This window comes from Notolepis coatsorum, assembly GCF_963971535.1.
Source record: "Notolepis coatsorum genome assembly, chromosome: 7".
Classification (NCBI taxonomy): domain Eukaryota; kingdom Metazoa; phylum Chordata; class Actinopteri; order Aulopiformes; family Paralepididae; genus Notolepis; species Notolepis coatsorum.
In genome coordinates, this window is record NC_140171.1 from 37,120,601 (window position 1) to 37,143,609 (window position 23,009).

Consider the following 23,009-nt stretch of genomic DNA (forward strand, 5'->3'; position numbering starts at 1 on the left):
AGTTCTACGGTGGTGATGAACGTGGTGCTACAGTCACATGATGCTAGCTAGCTCCGCTAGCCTCATTCAAGAACTTACATCAATAAAACCAGCCATCTGTAATTAAAGAACTCGGAGTCCTCGTCATGCATCCATGGGCGGCACAGTCTATACTATTAGTTTTGTGACTAACAAGGGCGCTGGGTATCCAGTATGAAACACAGCATGGACTTTACCCTTCGACTTCATCAACGAGTAGGAAACAGGAAACATTCTGAAAGTACCCTTTAAGCAGTTATGCATAATTATCTTGCATGGAAAAATACAAGGAGGATTGATTGACATATTTTGACTTTTAATGTAGAAAATAATCGATAAGAGTATATTACAGCAGCATGTACATACATTAAATTGTCTTGTAAAGTGGTGTAACACGGATACAAAAAGAAACGGAACGGGAACAATTGACCCATCTCAAACCCTACCCTCTTTCCTTGATCCTACGATCACAACCGTTGCTCCTGTGATTGGAGGATCAAGGAAAGAGGGCGGGGTATGCGATAGGTTGCATACCATATACGCAATGATGATGGTCAGATGAGATATTATAGGTCATCTCATTACACCTCATCTTTGCCGGTTCACAATATAAAAAGTCAAACGACATAGTCACACACTACGGTATATCTGGCGAGCACTGTATTAACTATACAGCACGGCACAGCATGACTACATACAGGGTTCACAGATATCCCTTTACATGATGGACACTGAATAGATAACTTAATTTGGAATGTCTTTCGTCGTTTCTTTATCGTTTGTCTTGTGGAGCAGAGTAGAGCGCAGGTAGATGCGGCCGTGATCTGAAGAGATGTACCTTCTAGAGACAAACCACGGGGAATGATGTGCAGTGCATTAGGCGCGAGCCAACAGCAGCTCAGCTGAGGGGGGGGGGGGGGGCCTGCTTGTCTTTGCTTTTTAGGGGTTTCACGCCAGGACATTTCTGAGGCTTTTCCATCTTCACTCTAGCCTCCCGGGGTACTTGGCTTTCAGCTGTGTGTATAGATGTAGCGTGTATGTGTGCGTCACATGTGCATGTGTTTGCCGAGTGCATCCTGGGGGCTGTCTTAGCACTAGATCTGTCAAGAGGATGCCTGCCTCGCCTCTCGCTGTCAAGAGTTTGCTTTCTTTACACCAGACACACGCACACAGGAGGGAAATAGTATATATTTAAAATAACCTGGTTGTATCAGTAATATTTCACCTATATGGATCTGTCATTGAGGTTTCTTGGCACATTATCGTGGCAGAGTCGGAATATCTCACAGTCATTGATGGGTTTCATTTCTCCCTGTCCCTTTGATGCTTTCTCTGAATTCACATCGTCTGAATCAAGCAACGCACGCATGCCTTTGATCTCCATATCAAACAGAACGCCGGGACAGACCGAATCAGTTCACAGTGGGACCATGTGGCCTGCTCTCCATTATGCGCTGGTATCTTAACTCTGCTCTGTAAAGTGATTGTGCTGGTGTGGGAGAAAGTGCGTGCATGTGCATGTGTACATCTGTGTGTGTGTGTGTGTGTGTGTGTGTGTGTGTGTGTGTGTGTGTGTGTGTGTGTGTGTGTGTGTGTGTGTGTGTGTGTGTGTGTAATGGTATGGGGGTAATAGGGATGAGGAAGGCAGCAGGGGATAGGAAATGTGCAGGGAGGAAGAGCAGAGTGCAGATTCTCATTTGAGATAAAAATACTTTCGTCATAATCCCTGAACACACACACACATTTTACACACACACACACACAAAATAAATCACTACCGTGGAGGGAGAAGAGGAAGCTGGCTCACAGAGGAGCCCAAAAAAACAAAAAACAAGACCGGTTATTAATGAGACTGTAAACCCAGTGGAATAAAAAGTACCGCTTGTTGGATCTCAAATGTGTGGAAAAGGTCTCAAAATGGCCAAAAAACTAACCAAAAGAAACCTCAGTGTGGAAAATAAGCTTGGGGACATTTTCAAAGAATACAAAACAAAAAACCAAGTGTACATTTTAAATGAATAATGTGATGAAATGTAAATTGCACGTTGTTAAGGTGAAATACACACAGACATGCATGCACACATACTCACACACAGCCTATAATAACATACAGCATGAGGAGATGGTTTTCATGAGTGGAATAAAGTAGCAAGTGGTATGTTACAATAACACGGTTCTCCAAGTTGTGCCGATTATGTCAAGAGACTCCCTTTCGTCTGTCAGTGTGTGTGTGAGAGAGAGAGGGGGGGGGAGGGAGAGAGAGAGAGCAGGAGTGTATGTTTAACCACTGTGGTAATAATAGTAATGAATATACTGAAATAGCATCAATAAAAGCTTCCTGAATTTGTTACAAAAAATTAGAGGGTAAACTGATGAAGCATGTGAAGACTGTTGACATTCTCTCTCTCTTTATCTCCCTCTCCCTCTTCTGTCAGCAGAAAAAGTTGAAAGCACCCGTGTGTGTGTGTGCACAGAGAAATGAAATAACGAGCAGAGGATCCGCGAGGCAGCGTTTCTTTCAGATAAACAGGTTCTTCCTTCGAGGATGAAAAGTCAGGTGGTTGTAACCAGTGTAACCACTTTCTAGATGAACTAGTTCAGTTCACAGTTCACACATTTGAAAATGAACTAGTTCAGTTCACAGTTCACATATTTTAAAATGAACTAGTTCAGTTCATAGTTCATAATTAAAAATGTTTAACTAAAGTTCATGGTTTTTTTTAATACGTTGCTGCAAGCTATTATTTGTCAAAAGTATTGCCACAACCCATATAGAACCACAGACAGCAATCAGAATACTGGCATTTCCATCACACTGATTATTTATCAGTGTTTCCCCTACCATTGCCTTGAAGGGGGCGGCCCGCGTTGTGCGTAACAAGTCTCTCTCGCCGGGCGCAATACGCACACACAGAAACCTTTCAGTGTGTGTGCACCCGTCCCAAATCTGGCACACTTTTGAACGAAGTTATACTGTGATAGAGCGCTGAGAATGAACGCGTTCACAATTACGTTCATCTAGTTCACGTTCGCCCAAAATTCATGAATGATTACCATAACCTTACCCTCAATTGACCATGTTCACACGGTGGTCATTTTGCTCCTACGTCATGCTCAGGTTGAGATTCCTTTCCTTCCATTTGAATATGGTCAATGGAGACCTTGCACCTCATTCTAATCTTGAACAAGGAGAGAAACGTGTGAAAACGCTGATGTGTCTCCGGATCAGAAACTGTTCAGTTTGATCACCCTCTCAATACTCTGGTCCTGGGGGAATGTTGTTGCCATCCTCTTCCATCTCGTTGTATGGATGTAACCATGTCTGTGGTGACTGAAGGATGGGGACTGAAGGAGAGCCGTTTTTGCTGTCACACGCAGGTTTGTGTCTGTGTTTTGTGTGTGTGTGTGTTGTGTTGTGTCATGTTGTTGTGTGTGTGTGTTGTGTCATGTTGTTTGTGTGTGTGTGTGTGTGTATATTGTGTCATGTCATGTTGTGTGTGTGTGTATATTGTGTCATGTTGTGTGTGTGTGTATATTGTGTTGTGTCGTGTCATGTTGTGTGTGTGTGTGGGTGTGTTGTTATTCACAGCTTGACGGCCACCACACAGGCTCCAGCCCTGCCCAGACACAGTGGTGCTACCTGGAGAGCAAACAGCAAGGAAGAACACAGGATCAGAATCACCTTGAGTTACACATTGTACAAATATATATCTATACGTCCTGGTGACATCATTCTCTCTATATGCAGTACCAGAAGAATCCCAATATGTTATAAAGTTCAATCAATGAGAGAGTGAGAGAGAGAGAGAGAGAGAGAGAGAGAGAGAGAGAGAGAGAGAGAGAGAGAGAGAGAGAGAGAGAGAGAGAGAGAGAGAGAGAGATATGGATGCGTCGTGTAGAGTTGTGTGTAGGGATGTCCCCGAAACCCGGTTCTAAACGGGAACCGGTACTAAATTAGAAAAAACCAGAGTATTGATAAGCTCCGACGTTATTGGTACTGCTATCGGTAGTCTAGGAGCGGATTAGCTACGGAGCTAAGAGAGTGTACAATCCATCTGCGACGCAATGGTGGCAGCAACACTGGAAACGGAGTAACGTTAACGTTATGTCGAGTTCATACTACACTACACGTATGAACTCGACATAACGTTAACGTTACTCCGTTTCCATGAAGTGTTTAATTAGCAGCAATCTGTTGTTGAAAATGTAACCAACGTTAAAAATCTCCGTGCAGACTTCCGGTATGAGAGCAGACGGGTAACACACGTGCGATAGAGCTCCTGGTCAAATGAGTGAAAAAACGGATAAAAAAAGACCCGAAAAGTAATTAAAAAGGAAAATGCTCACGAGAAGTAAGGAAGAGACAACGATTGTGAAGGAAATAGAAATGGAGAACATACGAGAAGGAGAGAATCTGAAGAAACAGAATCCCCGAAGCGAAGCCGAGAAAAGCCAGGCGAAAGAAGGGGGAGGTACCGCTGAGGCAGACACGGGAATGCCAGGATGGGCCGTGATCATGCAGGCCGGGATACTGGAGAACATAACAGCGGCGATAAAACTGAACACGGACACGATAAGGAATGATATTGGGAAGCTACGGGAGGAATTGAGGAAGGAACAGGAGGACTTCAGAGGTGAAATGAATACAGAAATCAAAAGGGTGGAGGAGAAGATGGCGGAACAGGACAGAAACGTGACCGAGTTACAGACTAGGACGGCACACGCGGAGGAATGGAACACGGAGATACACGAGGTATTAACATGTGTGATTCAGAAACAAGAACAGATGGAGACAAAGATGTCGGACATGGAGGGGAGGTCACGGAGAAATAACATCAGAATATGGGGACTGAAAGAAGGAGTCGAAGGGGAATCGGTGACCCTATATGTGGAAAAGCTTATCAAAGAACAAATGAAGGAAACGGGACTGGAAAAAATGGAGATACAGAGGGCCCACAGGGCGTTGGCTCCGAGACCACAACCGGACAGACCTCCGAGGGCGGTGATTATTAATTTTCTGAGATTCGAGGTTAAGGAATTGGTACTCAGAACCGCGTGGACCAAGAAGATTGAAATCGAAGGGAAAAGACTATCATTTGATCACGACTACTCGACAGCGGTAGCGATAACACGCAGGTCCTACGCGGGACTGAAGAAAACCCTGAAAGAAAACGGAATGAGATTCCAGTCACCCATGACCTCGCTAAGGATTCACTGGGAGGAAGGGGCGGCGATGTACGCGACGGCACGAGAAGCGGAGCGAGAGATGAGACGGCGAGGGATACGGATGACGGAGAAGGAAGGAGGCGGGAGGAACAGACGCGGAGCCTGCAGCAGAGATTGGAGGGAGCCCGCAGGTGGATCAGAGTGGGGGACCGAAACCGGAGGGAGGAGAGAGGAGAAGGCGGAGGTGAAACGTGACGGAGCGAGGACGGAGACGGATGAGGAGGCCAGACGGAGAGGAGGCGGGAGGAGGCGAACGGATGAGTACACGCACAAGAGATTGAAAAAACTATTCAAATAGAGACAAAGTATAGAAACTGAAATAACATATGCATAAGCACACATTCCCAGGTAGAGGCAGGATATAGAAATGAACGTAACATATACATGGACACATAATACACAAGCTGATGGAGGAAATAAATGGAAATATAACTAGGTTTGATAGGCGAGACACAGAACATACTGAAACAGATACATAGACACACGCTGTGAGTAACACAGTTGGGAGGGATTAAGGGGATAAATGGACATCACATAGAAAATAGAGGAGAGGAAAAGAAAATAATAAGGGGTACACGGGAGACACCGCACACGGATATGGGAGGAAGGAGGGACAATGAAACATATGAGTCACATTGAGAGGGACCAAGAAAAGAGGGTCTTTGATCAAAAGGAAGGACAGAGCGCTTTTGACCAGGAGCTCGAAAGCAAAAAAAAAAAACAGTAAGAAAGCTGGACAAATATGACGAGCGATTGGGGGCAAGGGTTTCAAACCCCCAAGCCGTCAGGAGGGGGCCCCTCGCTAGGAGGGCAATTACCCCTCACCCACCAGCAGGGGACAGGGGGGGACACAGGGACCCCCCGAACGCCTTGGGAGCACTTTATGTAAAGTTTATGTTTTTTATTTATGTTAATCATTATATGTATTCGGTGAAGAGAGCGGAGGCTCCAACCGGAGGGGGGAATGAGTGTGACATGGGGGGGACTGACAGACGAAAGAAGAAGAAAGATGACAAGGGTTAAAGGTATAAAAATGATGTCGTTAAACGTTAATGGAATGAATAATGCGATAAAAAGGGGCAAAGTGATGTTGAAATGTAAAAAAAGTGAGATGGAAGTGATTTTTCTGCAGGAGACACATTTGGTAGCACAGGGTCATGAGAAACTGAAGAGATTTGGATATGAAAATGCATACTATAGTTCCTTTGAACAAAACCCGAGGAGAGGAGTAATCACGTTAATCAAAAACACAGTCAAATTTGAATTGATCAAGGAAGTAAGAGACAAGGAGGGAAGGTTTGTTCTTGTGAAGGGGAAAATGGAGGGCCAAATGGTTACGTTAGTAAATGTTTATGCACCCCCAGAGAGTGAGAGGGATTTATATGAGACCATTTTTGACATGATAGTGATGGAACTAGAAGGGATATTGATATGTACGGGAGATTTTAACGTAGTACTGAATCACGACCTAGACACCACGAGTACTAGAAAAGGACGGGCGCCCATCAGTAGATATATGAATATTCAGATGACGGAAATGGGAATTACAGACGTTTGGAGGGGGATGCACGCCATAGACAGGGAATACACACATTACTCACACCCACACGTGACATATGCGAGAATAGACTACTTTTTGATGACGACGGGGGACAGTTACAGGGCACGGGAGAGCAGTATAGGAGTGGCGGACATATCGGATCACAGTGCCATATATCTGACAGTAGATCTAGAAGGGAGACGGAGGAACACGATTTGGAGACTAAATGTAGGAATATTAAATAACAAAGGGGTGGTGAGTCAGATCAAGGAGAAGATAGCCAGATATAAGGAAGAAAATGACAACGGGGCGGTAGACCCGAACATTCTATGGGACACACTGAAGGTAGTGATAAGGGGGAAATTGATGGAAAAAACAGCAATGCTGAAGAAGGCCAGAACGGAGACATATCACAATCTGATAGGGAAGCTGAAGAAGCTAGAGGGGAGACACCAGATATCAAAAGAACAGGAAACGCTCGGAGAAATCAAAGAAGTAAAGGCCAGGATAAATAGGGAATTATTGACGGAAATAGAAAAGAAAGCGAGGTTCATGAAACAAAAGTACTATGAAGGGGGACCAAAAGCAACCAGACTGTTGGCTAGGAGAATTAGAACGCAACAGAAGTTGAACACGATACACACAATAAGGGATACAAAGACTAATGAAATATTGAGGGACCCAGCTGAAATAGAGAGGACATTTAGAGAATACTATGAGAAATTATACACACAGCCAAAAGCAGCGGGAGAAGAGGAAATAGAAACATATCTGGAGAAGCTAGAGTTACCATCGATAGGGAAAGAACAGAATGAAGAATTAAATAAAATAATTACGGAACAAGAACTGGAAGATGCAATTAGTAGAGCTAAAAACAACAAGTCTCCGGGGAGCGACGGATTCCCATCGGAATTCTACAAGACATTTAGAACTGAATTAGCACCCATGTTAGGGGCGGCGTTCAGACACACGATGGAAGAGGGGAAAATGCCCCCCTCGTGGAAGGAAGCCATAATCACCACGATACCGAAGGAAGGGAAGGATAGGGAATTATGTAGTAGTTTCAGACCTGTGTCCATACTCAACGTAGATTACAAGATGTATACATCGATAATATCAAAAAGATTTGAGACGTTTATGCCAGACATTATAGATGAAGATCAAACTGGATTTATTAAAGGGAGACAGACACAGGACAACGTGAGAAAGACATTACACATAGTAGAGGAGATACAAAAACAAGGGGGTAGCGCGGTACTGATTAGCCTAGATGCAGAAAAAGCGTTCGACAGTGTGAGCTGGAAATTTTTATATAAAACATTGATGAGGTTCGGACTGAACGGGAGGGCGATGAAGATGATCAAGGCGCTATATCAAGAGCCGACAGCGAGGGTTAAGGTGAATGGCAGCTTGACGGATAGAATCAGATTAGAGAGGGCTACCAGACAGGGATGTTGTCTCTCACCGACGCTCTTCGCCGTTTTCATAGAACCACTGGCACAACTGATCAGACAGACCGAGGACATCAAGGGAGTAAGGATAAAGGGAACGGAATATAAACTAGGCCTATTTGCAGACGACGTGATAGTATACATGAGGCAACCAGAAAAGAGCTTCCCGGCACTGATGGATCTACTGAAGGAATATGGCCACTACTCAGGATACAAACTAAACGTGACAAAGACACAGACCTTAGCATGGAACTATTCTCCAACGACGGAAATTAGAGAACAGTACGGGATAAGATGGGACATGGACAAGATTAAATACTTAGGGGTGAACATCACGAGAGGGGTGGAGAAACTGTTTGAGGCGAATTATACACAGATAAATCAGAACATCAAGAGAGACCTAAAGAGATGGACAGTAATGCCCTTGGACTTCAATTCAAGAATAGAGGTAATTAAAATGAACATACTATCAAGGTTACTGTACCTATTCCAGTCACTACCGATACAAATACCACAGAATCAATTCAGGGAGTGGGACAGACTGATATCGAGGTTCATATGGGCGGGGAGAAGACCACGGGTCAGATATAAAACATTACAACTACCAAAGGAAGAGGGAGGGATGGCAGTACCCAGCCTACAAGATTATTACTATGCAGCACAACTGAGAGCAGTGACGTGCTGGTGTAACGACAGATATGAGGCAAGATGGAAAGACATTGAAAAAGAAGGGGAGGGATACAAGGTACAAGCTCTGGTGGGGGATAGGGAACTATTTAAAGAAAAAGAAGGACTATTAGATCCAATCACCAAATGCACCTTGACCATATGGAACAGAGTAGTAAAAACACACAAATTGGAGAAGCAGTCAGGGGTCCTGAGATGGGTAGCACATGACAAGAGATTCAAACCAGGGAGGTTAGACCATGGATTCAGAAGGTGGGAGAGGGGGGGGGGGGCAACAGCGATATGCAAAATGATAGAGAAGGGAGAAATGCAGACACTACAAAAATTAAAGGAGAAATTTGGACTAGAAAACAGGGACCACTTCAGATATCTACAGGTTAGAGACTACTACAACAAAGAAATAAGGGGGGCCAAAGACGAGGAACAGAATGGAATAATAAAGATGATAGTATGGGCATACGAAGGGGGGCAAGGAAGAGTAATATCAGCAATATACCGGGCTATAATGACCAGCAAGGGACACACGACTGATTATATAAGGGAGAAATGGGAGAGAGAACTAGAGATAGGAATAACAGGGAAGGAATGGGGGAACATATGTGAGGTACAACATTCAACAACAGGATCGAGAATATGGAAAGAATTTGGATGGAAAAACATAATCAGATTATTTATAACCCCAGAGCTGAAGGGAAAATATGCACCAACACAAAAAGCATGCTGGAGGATGTGTGGAAAGGAGGGGGCAAATCACACGCACATATTCTGGGGATGTCAGAAGCTGAAGGGGTATTGGGAGGAGATAGGGGAAGCAATGATCAGAATATTAGGATACGGGCTACCACAAACAGGACTGGTGCTTTACTTAGGAGACCTGACACACGAGGGAATACAAGGGGGGGACAAATATTTAATAAAGATAATGTTGATAGCGGCCAGAAAAGCAATAACGAGACTGTGGTACAAGGAAGACCCACCGACAATAGCAAAATGGGTAGGAATAGTGGAAGAAATACAGGATATGGAAAGGATAACACACATGCTGAGGTTACAGGAAGAGAAATTTGGGGAAAGATGGGGAAAGTGGGAGGATTATAAAAGGAACGAGAACGACATCACAGAGGAAGAACCAAATGCAACACAAGAGAGCGAAGGGTAAAGGAGGAAAGATGTTCAAGCAGGGTCTATGAACCCATGTCACACACCTGTACTTTAGTTAATATTTTCTATTTTGTTTTTGGGATATTACAATTGCTGAATGCTTTTATACCTTATTATTTATGTCTGTTTAACGGTGTGATATTAAATATTCAGGGATGATGTGGTTTGTGTATGGGTGAACCAAAGGCAAAGTGAAAGTTAATAAACAAGAGAAAAAAAAAAAAAAAGGACGAAGGAGAAGGGAAGAAAGAAGCTCAAGGAGGGTCTCTGGACCCAGATCACACATACAAACCTTAGTCAGCATTTATCGTCTTTGAGTAGGAATTACCTGTTTAAGCCTGTTTAAGGGAGATACACAATCAGCCTTTGTATCAAATACCTAGAAAACAACAGTAGGGGAACCAGACAACTAACCATGTGATACCCATGTAAATATTTATGTGCACTGTTTTTTCTTTTTGTTTTTATTGTGATGCTAGTCTCTTCATTTTTTATTATTTATTTTTTGTAAGTGCTGTCTGTCTAAATAACTGTTAATAAAAAATTTAAGTTTAAAAAAAAAAAAATATCTCCGTGCATAGCACCGGAAACCGGAAACGCGAGGACAGGAAGCCGTCATGAAATCATTGTAGTCATATTGTAGTCTTTTAGTCTTATTAACTAAAAGATTTTAACAAAATAAAAAGGAGCAGCACTATTGGATAACTGAGTCATGTTTGCTATGTATTTCTTTCTTTAGGGGAGTAGGACATTTGTTTCACAGTTTTAGCATGATGTTTTATAGATGTCTAGGTTAAACACAGGTTTTTGTTTTTAAGAGGGGGGGTTTGATTTGATTTGATTGAAGTTTATTACAAATATGCAACACAACAAACAAACATCAAGTACAAGTACAGGGCCCTGTTTCTTGTACCTGGATAACTGAGTTAGCCGGATAACTTTAACTGGATAACTGAGTTAGCCGGACTTTCCGGTTCCCTGTACGTGGATTTTCCAAATCACCATGACAACAGATCCAAAAGTTTGAGCCTGGTCGAAAGCAGAGTTTAAGTTCAAGTTAGCTTGAACCATCGCCACGCCCCCGCAAAGAAGTGACAGCCCGTTTCCTGAAACTATTCCCACAGTCTACGATCTGCATTATACCATTCTGAATTACGTTTTTGTGCTCCATTCTTCCAGAGGGGGCTTTTGAAATGTAAAATAGACCCAAAATTCTGATACTAAATTCACTTTGTCCTAAATAATGCACGTTATATATACCGTGGCGACGGTGGCGCTCGCTCGTGCGATGTACACATTATGTGGTTATTTTAATTGTAACTGGGATTAAGATGTCTGATGAGATGCGCTGTTTGACGGATTTGAGAAATTGAATGAGCCGTTGACGTCACATTAATGAATGAGGATAAAGAGATAAACTTCATTCAAAACAAAGGATATTCTAAACACGGGTCTCTCGTTCATTAATGTATAAACAATGAATTTATCCCATCTGGCACAGTGGTGCAGCGGTAGTGCTCAAGCCTGCCAACCCAGCGACCGGGGTTCAAAACCCGGTGTTTCCAATATGATTTTTTTGAATATAATATTAATGATTATACGCCAAAGTAGCCTGGTTTTAAGTTAAAATATTATAAATCTACATGCATTGAGGATGTCATTCTTTATATAGCTCTCAACGTGCACCAAATTGAATTATTCCTATATTGCAAAAAGAAGGAGACGACTAGGGTCTCGAACCCCGGTCGTCTGTGTGAAAGTCAAAAGAACAACCCGTTAGACCACATTGGAGATAAGTTAAAGATTGACTATACATCAATCAATGGGTAAGAGAGCCGTATCGTAATTCTGTATAACAGTTAACTAATTATTTTCGCTAGCAAGATCTCATTTGATTATTCAATCCAGCAGGCAAGTTTAAAGAAATATAATCTGATTGATTGAGGTAATGAGGGACTTAAAATTAGCCTATAGATAACGCATTTAACTTGTCGGCGAGGCGATTGAGCCGTATTGCAATCTGTCAATAAAGTCTTAAATCAATTAATCAATCAATGCCGTTAGAGAATCAGGATCTCTGCCATCGATACGTGCTGGCTTTTCACCTAAAGCCGCCGCGCGCATTTAGCCTGAGTCGCAAGTCTGGCTTGAGTTAACGAGACTGAATCCACCTTCGTGGAACAGGAAAATCCCGGCTTCAAACATCGGGTTAACTGAAGCTGGATAATGACATCTTGATCGACTTAGTTGAACCACGTACAAGAAACAGGGCCCAGATATGGCCTTAAGCCGTTCAAATAATGAATGTATAATTTTTTTTTAAATAATAATAATCTAAATGAACCGATAAGAGTATCGATAAAGTACCGAACCGTTAAGCAGTATCGATAAGAGTAGTAGTATCGATAAAATCCTAACGATACCCATCCCTAGTTGTGTGCATCTATTATTTTCATATCTTTATGGAGGACACAGAGACTGCAGTTTGTTTTTCTTGGGGAATGTTCTGCCTCCATCCCCGTCTGCTGGTTTGAATCGGTGGAATCTCTCCATATTTCATTACCCTCCCCTCTCCTCTGTGCACGATCTATTTCTTTAATATGACGGATGGTTCCACTGACTTTGGTGAGGAATCCTTAGAGCAGAGGGGCCGGGGTGTAAACACAAGAAGATGAAGCAGATGTGAGTCCTGCTGAGTGGAGACGTTATTCTACTTTCAATCCCCCCGCCGACCCAACTCCCCCCCTGCAGTTCTATACAGAACAGCAAGGATAATATTAGCATGAAACGTCCTGTATACATTTACATAACAACAAAACAATGTGCCAGGATACATGGGAGAGAAGCCTGGAGGAAGGTCAGGCTGTGTGCACTCAAACACTACACACTCAACTGTAGATTTGTGTGTGAGCATGTGTTTGTGCACGTTTCTAATAATAGTCCTTATCAATCTGCTTAACTGTGTGTTTATGCGTTTATTAATGTGCATGTAAAAGGCTATTTGTGTGTGTATGTATCGTGGCAGATCTCACCCCCCCCTCCCATGGATATGTGAAGGATGGGAGATACTTTTGCCACGGAAGGAGTAGAGTCAATTAGGTAGCTGATTAGTACTGATAGAACACACCTGCACATCATTAGTCCACCCACATCTCACGTGCACACACCCTGTCCCACACACTACATAACCACTAGGTTAGAGAGAAGTAAGTGGAGCGGAGGTGAGGTTGGAGTTGTTGTATTAAGAGAGAGAGATTGTTATAATATTCGGAGTTGTGAAGGTGAGAGGTAGTAAGAGGAGAGGTAGAGGCAAGTAGGTGTTCTTTGTGTACTGGACCCTAGACTGGCTGAGATACCCCCTTGTGTACTGACCATGGACTGGACGACTACCCTGAATTGTGAACAATCCCTTTTTCTGTCTGCGAGCCTGTTTTGTGTTTTTGACGCTCGGACTGAATCACAACCATTCTTTTGCTTTTCCCTCTGGATTCTGTCCTAAATTCAATAAATACTTGTATTGATCGATATTGCTCTTGTGTGGACATTCGAATTTGTTTGTATTTGAACCGTGGCGAGCCTGAAACCCACCAGGTTCGTCACAGTATGTATATATACAGTATGTGTATGTAAGGGGGTAAGGGGGTACTGGTGTGTGTGGATGTGTGTGTGTGTGTGTGTGTGTGTGTGTGTGTGTGTGTGTGTGTGTGTGTGTGTGTGTGTGTGTGTGTGTGTATGTGTGTGTGTATGGTAAATGGTAAATGGTGCATTTATATTGCGCTTTTATCCAAAGCACTTTACAATTTTGTTCCTCATATTCACCCATTCACTCACTGACCGCGAAGGCAACCATGCATGGTGCCAACCTGCTCATCGGGAGGAATTAGATGTTAAGTGTCTTGCTCAAGGACACTTCAACACACTGCCCGGGAGGAATGGGAATCTAACCAGGAACCTTCCGATTACTAGATGACCGCTCTACCTCCTGAGCCACTGTCGCCCCGATGTATGTGCATGCTGTACTGGTATGTGTGTGTGTGTGTTCAAGTTCAAGTTCAAGTTCTGATTTATTTGTCACGTATAAAGTACATGTACATTACAGTGAAATGCTTGGTTCTGTATGAGCCCCCTGAGAATGTGCTTCATACAGTAATACTTTTTTTAAAGAATAACACTATAAACAAACACTATCCAAAATATGGAATATACAAACTAGAGTACAACCTAAAGTACAAAATGAAGTACAAAATGCAAACAATGAGGTACAAAAATGCTAACTTAAAAAATAATGCCAAATGCAAGTGTGTGTATGCATGTGTGTGTGTGTGTGTGTGTGTGTGTGTGTGCATACCTGTGTCCACTCGTTGGTCTGAGGGTCGTAAGCCTCGACATCGTTGAGGTACACCTGTCCATCGTAACCGCCCACCGCATAGAGGCGGTCGCCAAGGAGACACACACCAACCGCGTCCCTGCTGATGCTCATAGGGGCGACCGCCGTCCACGCATCCGTCTGGGGGTCATATCTACACAGAGGAGTCAGAATACCACACGTCACCATACCAATTCACTTTAGACACTTTAACACATTTTATATTTATCTATTATTAAGGAGATTTGCCCTACATTCATACCTCATTCATGCCGCACCCTACCCTAAGTTTTGTACCTCTGCATTGTACCTCACTGTTACTCATTTTACTCTGTATTGTATATTGTATATATGTATATTGACTTGACTTACTTCTTAATTACTTTTTCTTTTACTTACTTTTTTTTTTTAATTGTATGTAGCACACTCTCAGGGGTCATACAGAAACAAGCATTTCATCATAAAGTATTCTGTATTTTGTTGTGACAATTAATAAGAAAACTTGAACTTGAACTTGCACGTACATATACAGCTTGCTGGTCCCCAGCTGTGATGTGTAACGCTACGCTATGCTGTGTATCAACTCAAGGTCCCTCATTTTATTTGACTTAATCAGACAGACACATTCTATACTACCTAAACACAAGATTAGTGCAACTTATTTGTCAAACACTTAAACTGAGGTCGCTGAAAGGGCCCACTTTGTCAATGTTCTAACCAACATGTTAGCCAACAGAGAGCAGTTTGGACACATTTTGGACCATTTCCACAACATTGTATGAGTTCTTTGACAAATAAGTCATCAGAATCGTATGTTTAGGTACAGAATGCGTCTGAGTAAGTAAAATGAAATGACATGACATACCGTCACCTGAGGGAAGTTCGTCTGCTGTGACGATGTAGTGTGGCGTTACATATTTCAGCTGGGGGAGCAGCTAACATACACCGTGAAGGTTAGCACAGTATGGCACGGTGGTGTAGTGGTTAACACTGTCGCCTCACAGCTAGAAGGTACAGGGTTCGATTCCCGCTTGGGGACCAGGTTTCCGCGTTCCCAGGTACCCAGGTGGGGTATCTCCTGGGCCTTTCTGTGTGGAGTTTGCATGTTCTCCTCGTGCTCGCAAGGGTTTCCCCTCCCAATAAGATAAACCCAATGGAAAAACATGCACAACAGATCGCTAACGCTGTCGCGTCCCTGACGAAGACGGACAGGAGCAATTGGATTGGTCCCCGCAGCCCTTATCTGCTCCCGGCTGCCCTTGGGGGGGGAAGGACGACGAATTGAGAGACTCAATTTCATCTGCAACCCAAAAATTGCATTTTGTGTGTTCCTGTGTCCCGCCCATCGCATGTGTGTGTCAATGCATGATAAATAAATACTTCTTCAAAAGTCCAGTTTATTATATATTAGCATGTCACTGTGGCCTGAAGGGGCTTCCAGCTGCTGTTCTCAGACTGACTACGGTCAGCTGCAGCCAAGGAGTCAGTTAGGAGTCAGTTATGTCTCGACTGACCCTTACCGAAGGAAAGATATGTTGGGCCAGTATTATATGGGACTTACAGATAGACAATTATTTAGCTATACTGTATAATAATTGTTCATCTTGGCCATGTTTTGATATTAGCAAAAACAGCAACAAACCCAACAGGAAGTCACATACTATATAACATGTGTCTAATCCATGGTTATTTGTGAGCAATTACAATCAGCCTGGCACTGCACAATGGATCAGACTATCACGCTCACACACACACACACACACACACACACACACACACACACACACACACACACACACACACACACACACACACACACACACACACACACACACACACACACACACACACACACACACACACACACACACACACACACACACACACACACACACACACACACATCCACACACATCCACACACATCCACACACACCAGTACCCCCTTACCCCCTTACATACACACATACTATATATATACATACTGTGACGAACCTGGTGGGTTTCAGGCTCGCACACGCACACACTCACAAACTCACCTCTCCACACAGTCACTGAGCCGCGAGGCCAGGGAGGAGGCCGGGGCATCGTGTCCTCCAATAGCATAGAGGAAGCCGTTCCACGTGGCCACGCCCACCCCGCCGCGCCGCTTGGCCATGGGAGCACAGCCCGTCCACCTGACACAGTCACAAGGGGCATATCTCAAACCCTGCCCTCTTTTCTTCATCCTCCAATCACAACTGTAGCTTTTGTCTATAATTATGCCCATACTGCTGTGAAGCACTTTGGGCTGCAATTCCTGTATGAAAGGTGCTATACAAATACATTTTTTTATCCACTTTTTCTCCTCCTATTTTTCTGTATTTTTCCTCCCATCCCAATTTAGTCGTTATGCCAATTCCCCCCTCCCCTTCCTGGTCGTTGCGCGCATGTGCCCCCCACTGGTCGGTCTGGGGAGCCCTGAAGTCTATCACATGCTTCCTTCGATACATAGGAGACAGCCAGCAGCCTCTTTTCACCTGGCAGCGAGGACTCTCATTGGTGAAGTGTAACACGTGGGAGGTCACACTACCTTCACCATTTCCCTCCCTCGCCTCTCAGGCGCCCTAACCGACCTGTAGGAGTCGCTGTTTACAATGACCAGATTACCACCCACCGGCTTCCCTCCCGCTGACACAGCCAATTGTGCCAGTATGACGACCGGCCAAGCCGGAGGCACCGCTGACAGCCGGATTCGATACCAGTGTCTCTGCGGTGGTAGACAGACGCTTAGTCCGCTGTGCTACCCGGCCGCCTTCTATACAAATACAATTTAACATTTATTTTTAATTATTATTATTATAATTATTATTATATAAGATAAATAGGGTGACGCAAAATCATTACGATTATTTTCCCCATAAGTCACCCCAGTAAACACAAACTAGTAAACAAATAAAGAAACCGAAGGCTTTATAGCCAACATGTTCCTAGCTGGAGCCCTTTGCTAAAGTCTCCTAGTGCAGTATACTGATGATGCACATAGTAGTCGTTTCAATGTGGTCTACTCTAGGGGTGGGGGAAAGATCCTTACGGCCATATATTGTGATATTTTGTCTGCTAATATTATATATATATATAATATAATTATACTGTATATATATATAGAGAGAGAGACAGTGTTTATTCCCCTAGAGGGAAATATCCAACATCCACTGCCGAACACACACACCTAGTATCAATATCAATTGTTTTTGTTTTGCTTGACAATCCCATTTTGCTGCATTAAAAATTATTGGAGTGAGGTGAACATACTTAAAACATTATCTTACTAGATAAAACAGATGATGTATATATATTTTTATTGCAGAAGTTTTGCATTGGGGACATAATTTGTAGTTGAAAAAAGGGTAATCAATTGCAATATCGCGATATATTGTGATGATATAACAATATTGTGACTCTCGTATCATGATAATATCATAGGGTGGGGCCTCTGGTGATTCCCACCTCTAGTCCACTCTAATGCACACTAAGGTTTAGCTGCCTGCATTGACCTGTGAGAGAAGAGCATCAGATAAGGAGCATGAGGTCTTAGCACTCCTTCCCGTTTCTTCATGCTGTACACTGTAACAAAATGAAGCACCATGTCTGACCTGTTGGTGTGGGGGTCAAAACACTCCACAGAGCGCAGACAAGACGAGCCGTCACGACCTCCTACTGCATACAACCTGAGAGAGAGAAAGGGAGAGGGAGAGAGATAGAGAGAGAGAGAGAGAGAGATACAGTACAGTGTTTATCCTTCTCTATATAGAGGAAAATATCCAACATCCACAGCTGAACACACACATACCTGCCAAACAAGATAAAATGCATTACTACACACAACTCTGGGAGCCCCTTTTCAATTTAGTGAGAGTGGGACAGACAGTGTGTGTGTGTGTGTGTGTGTGTGTGTGTGTGTGTGTGTGTGTGTGTGTGTGTGTGTGTGTGTGTGTGTGTGTGTGTGTGTGTGTGTGTGTGTGTGTGTGTGTGTGTGTGTGTGTGTGTGTGTGTGTGTGTATGTGTGTGTTATGGGGGGGAAGTGAGGAGTCAAATTAATCAGTTAGTACTCTTGGGGCATCACACCCCTAACTAACCGCTGTGTGCGTGTGTGTGTGTATCTGTGTGTGTATGTGTGTGTGCATCTGTGTGTGTTTGTGTCTGTGTGTATGTGTTTGTATCTATCTGTGTGTGTGTGTGTGTGTGTGTGTGTGTGTGTGTGTGTGTGTGTGTGTGTGTGTGTGTGTGTGTGTGTGTGTGTGTGTGTGTGTGTGTGTGTGTGTGTGTGTGTGTGTGTGTGCGCGCGCATCTGTGTGTGTTTGTGTGTGTATGTGTCAGAGGGGCAAAGGAAAAGCGGAACAGAACCAGTCGAGCAAGTAATGAGTTCCATCAGGCAAGAGACCAGAGAATACACACACACACATACACTACCGCTTGCTGCGCTCCTGCATAAAGCTGTTGTTTCTGTATTAATTACCATCTATAAAGCCTCTCTGAGGTACTGAATAATAATAACAGCACCATCTTATGATACTAATAACTACTCCTGTGAGCTACTAAGGAATTCTAAAGCCAGGTTATGATACAAGCCTGCCTCTTACCAGGACCTGCTTGACCGTGTGAGTATGTCTGTATCTATATAGAGAGAGTTATGTTTGTAATGTATGTGTATATATATACACAGTATATGTAGTATGTACGTATTGTGGCAGATATCATCCCCCGTCCCATGGCTACGTGGAGGAAGGGAGATACTACTGCCACGGGCAGAGGAGAGTTAATTAGGGAGCTGATTAGGACTGATAGAACACACCTGTGCACCACGTGATCACCCACATCCCACACACACACAGAGACACCCATAGCTTAAAGCCAGAGCAGAGACAGAGAGAGGTTGAGTGGAGGTGAGGAAGGAGCAGAGAGCCGAGAGAGAGAGTGTGATACAGAGTTTGTGAGGTGATAGGTAGTTGGAAGGAGAGGTAAAAGCGAGAAGGTGTTCGTGGTACTGGACTGGCTGAGAAACCCCCTTGTGAAACTGACCCTGGACCAGAAGACAAACCCTGAGTATTGAACATTCCCTTTTTGTACGAGAGCCTGATACGTGTTTTGACCCTGGACTGTTATTCGACTACTCTAATTGTCCATCGGACTTTTGTGCTATTATTCAATAAATATCTTTTATCTTCTGTTTGTGTGGAAAATGTAATTTGTTTGTTTTTAACCGTGTCGAGCCTGAACACCACCAGGCTCGTCACAGTATGTGTACTGCATGTATGTACTTACTTCCCATTGAGTACGGCCACTCCCGCAGTGCTTCTAGGCGTGGCCATGCTGGCGATGAAGCTCCACTGGCAAGCCTGGGGATCCCACCTGGTAGACAAGGAGTTTACTTCAGATCCAAGTCCAACAAATGAACATGGTAGAGAGAAAAGCATGTATTTATTTAGTTTTTAGAGACACTACATACGTATCTCAACTAACTGAAAGACACATGGAGACATGAGGCAGTACATTTCTATTTATTTTCTAGCCAGCACAACGGATAGTCACAGTTTCTAGTGGTCACCCCACTTCTTAGGGACCTGCACTGGCTCCCCATTGCTGCACGAATCCGCTTCAAGGCCCTCGACCTGGCATACCGTGCGGCAAAGGGAACCGCTCCCGCCTACCTCCGGTCAATGGTCTCCAACTACACACCCTCAAGACCCCTACGCTCTGCATCTTCTGGACGCCTCAGACCTACTCCTATCCAAGCTCCAGGAGGGTCATCAAGGAGAAGCCGCCTATTCTCAGTCCTTGCCCCACAATGGTGGAATGAACTACCCACCCCAGTTAGAACAGCCGAAACCCGTCCAATCTTTCGGCGTCGACTAAAGACGCACTTCTTCAACCATTATCTGAAATTAAAAAAATTTAATAAAAAAGATATCTAACCCTAACTAACCTTACTGTCATGCACTTGTCCTAATAAACTAACCTACACTGTAGCACTCAACACTTGATGAACATTGTTACTCAGCTGATAGAGTTGTGCCCTTCCTGATGACTTGTCGTACAGAACTTGTAAGTCGCTTTGGATAAAAGCGTCAGCTAAATGACTAAATGTAAATGTAAAAAATGTAGTAGAGTCTTCCTCAGGGGTGTGAGGAAGGATTGTCCAAGGATTGTTTGGGTGTGTGCACCATCAACCATGACTGCTGCTATTGAAGCCTGGACTGCTACATACCAATACTGTTGCTACACACAAATACTCATCGTCATATACTGTATGTGTATAGTGTCAGATTGTATTCATCCCATTCCATTCTCTCACATCTCATTCCATATTGTTGTGTACACCTGTCACTTGTTTTTACAAACATTTTCATATATGTATATATTGTTAACATTTCTATCTACTTTTTCATATTATTTTACCTTATAGTAATGCTCTAATGCATTTAGTGCTCTTACTGCTGAGCTGACCCGTTTCTCTCGTCCAACACATTTCATTGTGCCGCTGACCTTGTTAACCTACACATGACAAATAAAGAAACTTTAACTTTAACTGCTATCCGTTGTGTTGCCTTGAAGATACATTTGGAATAAAGGTAACTGAGAAAACATTCTCTATCCCTCTATGTGTGCTTATATAGAGTGTTTTGAGGATGACCGACAGAAGACACTTTGTGAGATGGGCCAGCCTGTCAAATAATCTATTGGTGCACTGCCCCCTATCGTATTGAAGCACTTCTCACTTCTTGTTGGGTCTGGGTCTATAGGGTCTATAGATTACATGATTGGATTTGTGTTAATATGCACAAATCACATAATAATAATAATAAACTTTATTTGTATAGCACCTTTCATACAGAAACTGCAGCTCAAAGTGCTTCACAACAGAAAAAAGACAGGCATAAAATGAGCACATAAAGTGCAGACATATAAAATCACAGTTTTTCACATTAGGATCTAACATCCCAACAGGCAACCTTGTTTATGGTTTGATTCAGTTTTAAATAGACAATAAAAAAAAGAGTAAGATAAAATAGACAGAGTAAAATAGTGCAATAGTGCAGTGCAATAAAATAGTAGAATAGAATAGATAAAAAAAATATATATATATATATTTTTTACAGTGCCATAAAATAGTTCTGGATTACTGTTCAACAGTTTGTCTTTACCTTCTCTGTTTGGTATCCACAGTTTAAAACTTGACAGTTTTCCCTCTTGTTTTATACCCACTTTGACCCTTCGAACCTCCCACTCAGGGCAAACCTCCCTCTCAGGGCGTCAACCCACATATGGGATGGACCACAGCAAATGTGGCATTCATTCATTTGGAAATGGATGACCGAGGTTATGGTGCCCCATCACAACTCTATGGTGCCCCATCACAAATATATGGGCGTATATTGCAACTGGACCTCCACAGTTTGGTCTCGTTTGACAGGGCCAGTCTGTACATTCCCCAGCACATTACGAGACTGCCAGTATCCTGCGCCACAGCGTTGGTGCACTGGTACTGAAGGGAACAAGAGGTGCCATAACGAGAGCCGGCGTCAACCACCAATTATGTGCTCCACCTCAAGCTAACCCATTTTACAACTGCACTGCAACTAGGCCACCAGTGTGCTGGCTCATCTGAATAGAATAGAATAGAATAGAAATACTTTTATTATCCCATGGGAAATTAGACACTGCAAATCGCTCAACATTTAAACATTTAGACAGAACAGGTCACAAATTAGAATAATAACACAAATCAAATCAAGTTGCCTAGGATAAGAGTAGAGTAAAATAAAATAGGATAAAATGAAATGAAATAAAATATACAGAAATAAATACAGTAAGAATATACTGAGCATACTGAGCATGGGGTAAACAATTTGGTCAATATAATTATAATTTAAATCTACCGTACTTTTCGGACTATAAGCCGCGGCTTTTTTCTCCATTTTCTACCCTGCGGCTTATATAACGGTGCGGCTTATATGTGACTCGACGTGACCAAACCAGAAAATGTAAAAATAGAAATATTGCTTTTTTGACTGCATTGAAATGTTATTTATCTGTTCCCTTATTTGCTAAACTTAATACAACTTGTAAATGAGTTAATTCTTGTTATTTGTCCGACAGTATTGTGTCCCAATGCTAATTACATATGGTAATTAAACATTAAAACACCTGCGGCTTATAGTCCAGTGCGGCTTATATATGTACACATCATTCAATTTAGCTGCTGCGGCTTATAGTCAGGTGCGGCTTATAGTGCGAAAAGTACGGTAACTAAATGAAATATGAAATATATATACCGTAATTCCTCTAATAGTAACCGGTATTCAATTAAAAACCGGGTCTCTATTAATGACCGGGTGCGCTGTTGAGCTAAGCAATTATAAGCCGGCCTCCTAATACAAGCCGGGTTTCATGTATATTAGAGGAATTATGGTATTTCCCTCAACGGAGTTTCACTTATAGTAAATACCATATAATGGTATGGTGTTAATGTTTACCAAGAGAGTAAGCCTACCTCAGAATTGTATAAAAACGAAGTTATT

The 23,009-nt window shown here is 43.0% G+C and overlaps 1 protein-coding gene across 1 annotated transcript in view; it reads right to left on the minus strand.

The window, feature by feature from the left end:
* Positions 1–331: 331 nt before the first annotated feature.
* The window catches only part of klhl5 (kelch-like family member 5), an 82,714-nt gene continuing 60,036 nt past the window's right edge, over positions 332–23,009 (minus strand). The window contains 5 exon segments of the mRNA XM_084319031.1: positions 332–3,658; positions 14,432–14,603; positions 16,488–16,625; positions 18,084–18,158; positions 19,753–19,839. Of these exon segments, the coding sequence (XP_084175157.1) occupies positions 3,602–3,658; positions 14,432–14,603; positions 16,488–16,625; positions 18,084–18,158; positions 19,753–19,839 (529 nt within the window). The 3' untranslated portion in view covers positions 332–3,601.